Source organism: Chrysochloris asiatica, unplaced genomic scaffold, assembly GCF_000296735.1.
Source record: "Chrysochloris asiatica unplaced genomic scaffold, ChrAsi1.0 scaffold00339, whole genome shotgun sequence".
Lineage (NCBI taxonomy): Eukaryota > Metazoa > Chordata > Mammalia > Afrosoricida > Chrysochloridae > Chrysochloris > Chrysochloris asiatica.
This window is the reverse complement of record NW_006408857.1, coordinates 2151682-2160300: the sequence shown is the minus strand read 5'-3', so window position 1 is coordinate 2160300 and position 8619 is coordinate 2151682. Positions and strand designations below refer to the sequence as shown.

At 41.1% G+C, this 8619-nt stretch overlaps 1 protein-coding gene and 1 pseudogene across 1 annotated transcript; both read left to right on the top strand.

Annotated features, from left to right (window-relative positions):
- Positions 1 to 8: 8 nt before the first annotated feature.
- On the top strand, positions 9 to 661 carry LOC102837560 (annotated as a pseudogene).
- A 5868-nt stretch (positions 662 to 6529) lies between these two features.
- Positions 6530 to 7513, top strand: LOC102820493 (olfactory receptor 1S2-like). The gene has a single exon (XM_006875791.1). It carries the CDS (start codon positions 6539 to 6541, stop codon positions 7511 to 7513), a length of 975 nt encoding a protein of 324 aa, XP_006875853.1. The 5' UTR covers positions 6530 to 6538.
- The last annotated feature ends 1106 nt before the right edge of the window (positions 7514 to 8619 follow it).

The following is an 8619-nucleotide window of genomic DNA, read 5'->3' as shown; positions in this document are numbered from 1 at the left end:
GTGACACCATGGAGGATGGTGGAGGAAGCAGTAACAAAACCATGGGGCGGGGAGTGCGGGGAGTACTTTGGCCAGCATTTTTGGAGCCGGTAGAGCATGTTACTCACATGCAGATTTGGCCGGCATACTGGTAACTGGTATGAACCCTCTGTGTCCTTATTTAAATGTGGATCCTCGATATTTTGTGCAGGATACAGATGAATTTATTTTACCAACTGGAGCTAATAAAACCCGGGACAGATTTGAACTAGGCTTCTTTACCATAGGAAGATGTTGCATGACAAGGGCTACATTTGGGACTATGAATGGCCTACAACTGGGATTGAAGGAAATCCAGAACATGGCCTGGTCCAAACCAAGAAATGTACAGATTTTGAATATGTACATGGTGACCAGACAAGGGGCACTTTGGGCTAATACTCTAGGTTCTCTGTCTTTGCTCTATAGTGCTTTTGGTGTGGTCATTGAGAAAATGCGAGGTGCAGAAGATGACCTTAATACAACAGCAGCTGGAACCATGACAGGCATGTTGTATAAATGCACAGGTGGTCTTCAGAGGGTTCTACAAGGTGGTCTAGCAGGACTACCAGTTACCAGCCTCTATGCACTATATAATAACTGGAAGTACATGAAAGGCTCCTTGATTCAGCAGTCCCTCTGAAGATTTTGCCAACTTGTGAATGGAGGACACTTTTTGTAGTCGTCTGAACAACTAAAAGTCAGTGTGGAGTTGTTGTCTCTTCTACCTGCAGTAAGCATAAAAAGTTGGAGATTCTGGTTTGCCCAGATGAAGACTAGTGACGGTTATCAGGACTCATGTTTCTAGCTATGAGTGAGGAGGAGTCAAACTTCTTTGAAGGCTCACTGGGTAATATGGTTCTCTTCTCCTTTGGAGACTTTGCACATAATGCCCCTTAAATTGTAAAACTGTGGACTCCCAGAATTTAGGCCATGTTTGTCGTCAGTACTGTATCACCAAGTTTGTTGATTTAATGGTTGTAAACTGTAATGTTCCTCTGTATTCCCAATAAAGGATTAAAATAGAATCAAAGGCATAACTCCAAAAAAAAAAAAAAAAGTATGTAAACAGAGAACTACCAGAAACTCAAGCCAGATTCAGCAAAGGATATGGAATGAAGGATGTCATTGTTGGCACAGAATGGAACTTGGCTGGTGCTTTATTGATGATGCAATGACTTTTGACCGTGTGGATTATGACAAAATAGGGATAACATTGAGAAGAATGGGTATTCCGGAACATTTAATTATGCTCGTGAGAAACCTGTGTATAGACAAAGAGGCAGTTGTTCGAACAGAGCTAGAGAGTACTGAATGGTTTAAAATCAAGAAAAGTGTGTGCCAGGGTTGTATCCTTTCACCACACTTATTAAATCTGAATGCAGAGCAAATAATCCAAGAAGCCGGGTAATACAAAGAAGAACAAGGAATGATGTTTGGAGGAAGACTCATTAACAACTTGCGATATGCAGATAATACAACCTTACTTCTGTTAGCGAAGATGGCTTAAAATACTTAACTGAAAAAGATCAAAGACCACCGTCTTCAATGTGGTTTGCACCTCAGTGTAAAGAAAGTAAATTCCTCACAACTGGACCAATAAATAACATCATGATAAATGAAGAACATATTGAATTGTCACAGACTACATTCTGCTTGGATCCACAAATGACTCTCAGGCAAGCAGAAGTCAAGAAATCAAAAGACATATTGCACTAGGTAAATCTGCTGCAAAAGACCTCTTTAAAGTGTTAAAAAGCACAGATACCAGTCTGAGGACTAAGGTATATTTGACATGGTATTTTCAATTGCCTCATATGCATTTCAAAGTTGGGAAATAAATAAGGAAGACTGTAGAATTGATGCATTGAATTATGTCTTGGGGAAGAATATTAAAAGTGCCACAGACTGCCAGAAAAACAAACACATCTGTGTTGGATGAAGTGTAGCCAGACTGCTCCTTAGAAGCCAAGATGGCACAACTTTGTCTCTCATACTTCAGACATGTTATCCGGAGAAAGCAGTGCCTGGTGGGTCAGTTAAAAAGAGGAAGTCATCTACCGAGATGGATAGACACCATGGCAGCAACAACGGGCTCAAATGTAACCATTGTGAAGGTGATGCAGCTGTGTGGCATTTTGCTGAGCAATAGAGTCTCTATGAGTCAGAACCTAGTTGACAGCTCCTAGTAAGTCCTGGTGTGGCGCTGTGGGTTAACGCACTGAACTGCAAAGTCAGTTTGAACCACAAGGTCGGTGATTCAAGCTCACCAGCTGCTCCTCGGAAACCCTATCCAGGGTCACTATGGGTCAGAACCGACTCAATGGTACTTAACACAAAGACAGCAACAAAATAACCTAACAATTTAAATCAAGAATAACTATACAACTCATCCATAATTGAGTTGTTTCTAGTTGGAGGGGGACTGAATATTCTTGGTTTGTGTGACAAATTTTTTAAAGGAAAAAAATTTAAATAAAACATTTGCCATCTGGTTGACTTCAGTTCATGGAGACCCGTGTGTTTCAGAGTAGAACTGCAGGCCATAGGACTATAAATGACTGTGAACTGTTGGAAATATAACCAGGCCTTCTTCCAAGGCACCTATGAATGGATTCAAACTGCCAAACTCCAGATTAGTAGCCAAGCACTTAACCATTTGTGTCACCCAGGGACTCCATATGACAAATAGCTGTACTGTACCATGAGGAGTCCTGGTGTAGCATTGTAGATAAGCACTGGATTGCTAAGCACAAGGTAGACAGTTCAAACTCACCAGATGATCCTAGGAAACCCTAGTCAAGGTTGCTATGAGTTAGAACGGACTCGATGGCACTTAAAAACAACAACATATTATGAGCTAAGTTGATTTGGGCTGTGGTCTGGTTGCATATCTTCCTTTGCTCTGCTCACTCAGTATTGCTAGTATATCTGTGAACCACACATATTTTCTATATTCATAATCCAGAGTTTATTTCTATAGCTTGAAACTAAGATTCTTGAGTGTCATATCAAGAAAAAACTTGTTGCCATCATATTGGACTTATTGTTGTTGTTGTTGTCAGGTGCCATCGAGTCAGAACCAACTCATAGCGACCCCATGCACAGCAGAATGAAACAATGTCCGATCCTAGGCCAATCTCACTACCGCCGCCACACTTGATGTCAACAATGATGCCACCTGGCCAATCCATCTCGTTGGAGGTCTTCCTCTTTTTCTCTGACCCTCCACCTTACCCAGCATGATATCCTTCTCCAGCATCTGTTCTCTCTGGACAATGTGTCCAAAGTATGAGAGATGAAGCTTAGCCATCTTGGCCTCCAAGGAGCACTCTGGTTGCACTTCTTCCAAAACAGATCTATTGGTTTTTTTGGCAGTCCATGGCACTTTTAGTATTCTCCTCCAGCGCCACAACTCAAAGGCATCAATTCTTCTATGATCTTCCTTATTCACTGAACCGTATATGACTGAGTAGACCTGCCCCATAGGATTTCCAAGGCTGTGATGATTACAGAAGCAGACAAACACATCTTTTTATCATACAGTGGAGCGGCTGGTGGATTTGAACTACTGACCTCTAGAGTATCAATAAAGCCCTTAACCACTGCACCACCAATGCTTCTGTTGAATCAATCAGTCTCCAGATTTCCATTTCAATGTTGACATTTATTCAAGAGGTACAGAAAGTCAAATCCATTCCTTTCTACTAGAGACTCACAGTGTCTGATGTCATAGTCCCTAGTGGAGGTATTTAACTCAAATGTTTAAATCTTCCTTCTCAAACAAAAGTATCCCCGGGGACTCAGTAGTTAAGTGCTTGGCTGCTAAACAAGAGAGCCAAGGTTTTGAACACAGCAGCCTCTCCCAGGGAGGAAGATGTGGCAGTCTGCTTCGCTACACACTCCACCCTGGGAAACCCTACACAACAGTTCTACTGCATCATATATGGTCGCTAGGAATCCAAATCAACTTTAGGACAATGGGACTATAATAAATTTTCCCTGCTAGACCTTCAAGAGGAAACAGAGAAGGAACTCTAAATATTTACCATTTCACCATAAAACCTACACTGCAAACCATTCACTTCCTATGAAGAGAAATGATCAGCTAAATTGCAAATACAAGGGGGCTTCAAAAATAAGTGGAAACATGGAATGAAAAGATTCCGTGAAGTTTTTCCATGAGCTCTTTGAGCTCCCTCAAAGGAAATCACAAGTAGGTACAACACCTAAAGATAGATAAACAAACAAAGCCATGCTGTATGTCTATTCCCCATTTACATCATCTGAAGCAGAATGTGACAATCACTGTGTTTGTGAAACTCTTCAGTGATATTATCCCCAGGGACTCAGAAGGAGCTACAGGTCCCATGTGAATCCAGCAACATGAGTCTAGTAATGCTGGTGCCTTGGAGTGGGGAAAGTTGGAGAGGAGGGACCCAGTTCTGAAAAATATGCAAGAGCAGAGCCATCCCTCAGTCCCCGCCTGCTACCCTTTTGTGTGCAGGGAAAGCTGCTGGATATTAGTTCTGCGGTGTGTCTCAACTCCACTAACTTCCTGAGATTTCACTGTAGTTCAAAGGTAAGTCTTTTCATATTTAGCTCTGCTCTAAACCACATAGAAGGTGCTCCAGGGACACAGAATCATTTAGCAAGATGAAATATTGTCACTCAAAAACACAGTTCTACTTTTGAGTCAAGCCCAGACCAGCATAGGACTTAATTATTTCAGGACCCTCTAGGCTAATCTTTGTCTTGCCCTGAGGTTTTTGTTTTTTTCAACTTGTTCTAGTTTTCCTGTAGCATCTCCCTTCTGCCTTTTCCCCGTCTCTGATTTAAAATCAAGCTTCTCAGGGTTAAAGAGACTTCTGAGCTCCTCTTCCAGCAGCCTTCTCCAGAATCCAGAGGTGAGGGTTCACAGAAAAAGCAATCTGGAGACTTGGCTATCTATACATTTGGAGAGGCAAATGATTTGGGAGAAAGGCAGAGATAGTAAAAATGAGATAAAGTAAAATATCAGGATCAACACCTGTAGGCTTCATGCCAATGTTCTTTCCAACAAGTCACAAGAAAATGAATCCTCCCTCCAGTTACCATTCCCTCTCTCTGCCTTGGTAAGTTCCTATAGCTTTCAGGTCACCTTTAGGGGTAAAACTAAGGCACACTTTCAATATTGAAAAGCCCAGCTTAGACCAACTTAAAACTTCAATATTATACCCAATTCAAAATCTGTGTCTTCCTTCTTCAGTTCAGGTCTGACATATGACTTTGGGATCTGCCGGGGGGAAAGGAAAGATAACTGATCTTCCTTTATTCTTTAGCTTCCTCTCACATTCCTTCCATTTTATGAGGCCAGGGAGGGAGTGTAGGGAGTAGAAAATGGGCAAAATCTTGAGGTCTTGTGCCATATAATACTAGAAAGTAGTGACCTGTATGTGAGAAGCAGTGAAACATGTTGACTTTCCAGTGACATCACTTTTGGGTTCTCTCCAGCCCCCTATCAATGACTATTCCATTATACACTTCCTGGAAAAGGACAATAAATTTTCTCCTTGATTTCTCTCTGATCTCTCTTTCATAAGCAAGTCACTCCAATAGTCTCTCAGTACTAACAACATGTTCCCAACAGGATGTCTTCCTAGTTGCAGTCCATCAAGATGGCTTGAACTCAACAACTTCCTGCAACACTCATTAAGCCTCTAGGAAACATACATCTTCATGCAGTGCCATAGATGTAAATGTAGGCATGCCCTACTATCCTCCAATCTTTCCTTTCCCCTTGCCATAGTGGCTGTAAACAACACTTAACAACAACAACAAATTTTCTCAACTCATAATCTAGCCACAAATGAAGTAAAATTTGGGTCTCCACATCTTCTATTCAGTATCCAAGAGCAGTTCTTCTACAGAAGTAAGAAGGAGCTCCTATTATGAATTTTATATACATATTCCCATAAGGATACCTAAAGCTCAGTTATTTATATCTCCACAAAGTCTTCATATTAATGATCCTTCATGTTTCAATCCTGTTAGTTTGAAGGATGAACATGAATTATGGGGAAGATCTTGGAACCATGTTCATATCTTTCCTTCCTAAGGCATTCCTTTGTATCCACACTGCTGAAAATAATTCTTATTAAGTAGACTTTCTACAGCTTTGAATTCTCTGGGTAGAAGAAATGGTTCATAGCTCAACTACTAACCAAAAAAAAATGGTAGTTTTAGTCTACCTATAGGCATCCTGGAATAGAGGACTCACAATCTACTTCCAAAAGATTCAGTCATTGAAAACCCAATGGAGCACAGGTCTACTCTGAAACACATGAGGTCATCATGAGTCAGGATTGACTCAACAGAAACCAATTTGGGTTTTCTGTTGTTGTTTTCTCCACTCTGTACTGTCCTAGAGGAGCCTAGAGGGAAAACTTTCCCATGCAATGACTGCACCTGAGTGCCATTTTAATGGATTTTCATGTGGAGATGTAGGAATCTTCTGTTCTTTTCTCAGATCACCAGAAATATGCACCAAGAAAACCAAACTACCATATCTGAATTCATCCTCCTGGGATTCTCCAATCAGGTTGAACAGCAGAAGATCGTATTTGTGCTTTTTCTGAGTATGTACCTGGTCACAATGGTTGGCAATGGCCTCATCATTCTGGCCATTGGCTTGGATTCTCACCTGCACACACCTATGTATCTCTTCCTTGCCAATTTGTCCTTGGCTGATATGTCCTCTACTTCCACCTCAGTCCCCAAAATGCTGATAAATATTCAGACCAAGAGTCAAGCCATCTCCTATGACAACTGCATCACCCAGATGTACTTTTTCATTGTGTTTGTTACCACTGGAAACTTCCTCTTGGGGGTTATGGCTTATGACCGCTTTGTGGCTATCTGCCACCCTCTGAACTATATGACCATCATGCAACCCAGGCTCTGTGCTTTGCTGACAGGCATCCCATGGGTCCTCGGTAATGTTGTTGCCATGACTCACACCTCTTTGCTCATTCAGTTGGTCTTCTGTGACAAAAACATTATCCCACACTTCTTCTGTGACCTGGCCCCTCTGCTCAAACTGTCCTGCTCAGATACAATGGTCAATGAGCTTGTGTTGTTTGTCCTGGGCTTGTCTGTCATCACCTTTCCCTTTATCCTGATCCTCTTCTCCTACATCCGCATCGTTAGCACTGTCCTGAGAATCTCATCCACAGAGAGAAAATGGAAAGCCTTCTCCACCTGTGGCTCTCACCTGACGGTTGTATTACTTTTCTATGGGACCATTGTAGGGGTTTACTTCATCCCCTCATCTGCTCAACCTGATGACAGGGATAAGATTGGTGCAGTCCTGTTTACTGTGGTGACCCCCATGCTGAACCCCTTCATCTATAGCCTGAGGAATAAGGACATGAAGAGTGCCCTGAGAAAGATCCTTAATAGAAAAAGGTTTCTCCCTTTAATGCCTTGGACTTCTAAATCCCCTTCATCCCTGTAACCAAATGAATGATTCTGTCCAAAGTTTGTGACATAGTTGTGCTGGCTCAACTATTGATGAATTTTCACCTCTGTGCCTCCTATTACAACCTCTGAAGGATTGTGACTGTTCCACACAGTTGTAATCTTAGAAGCAAATAAACAACCTTCATGGTAAGTCACAATAATAACACAAATTCAATTATAATCTATGTAACTGCAAATATAGGTAAAAATACTTTATAACTTAGAAAATAACAAATGTATATTGTATTACTACATCTCGCTTTTGTAATTTTGAAAGCAGTTATTAGTAATGCCTTTCTTCAATTTAGATTTCCCTGGTTCTGCTTCTCTAAAGATTTAATTGCAAATATACTATTCAGTGAGCTATTTGATAGTTGTGGAACTGAAGGGTCCCATGTTCAAGTAATTTGTGGCAACTATGAATTAAATGAAGCAAATTGTCTTAGCTTTGCAACTTGCCAGCGCCTTTAACATACTATAAATCTCCAGGAGGGTAATATGTAAATCAACATTTCTCAAACCTAAATTTAATCAATCATACAGAAACTGATTCATCACAAAGCAGGACATGTGCACAATACATTTTGGGAACAGTGATTTCAAGTTATTTCCATAGGAAACCACAGGCCTTGAGCATTGGAAACGCAGTTTAAGTACTGAGTATGCATGAGCATTCACTATGTCAGCGCATCTCTTTGAGCCTGTTTGCTCTAATATAAAGTGAAATCACTGGTCTAAGTCCATTTTTCTTTTTCTCCAGATGAGAATGTTCATCAGAATATATGAGAAATTTGTTTTTCAAAATCCACATACTCATACACTGACATTCTTCTCTGCTGCACAAGCCACAGTGGTCTTTGGTTCAGACGGGCAAATTTAATAAGATAAAACTAGCACCAAGTTTACTTAGATTCAAGGAAGGATAAAGGAACCTGATGATAAAGAGCTTAAGCACTCAGCTGCTAACCAAAGGGTTGGTGATTCAAACCCACCAGCCCTTCTGCAGGACAAAGATGTTTCCATAACGATAGCACTCTTGGACACCCTATGGTACATGTCCACTGTCCTATAGTGTCACTAGGAGTCCAAATCAACTTTGTG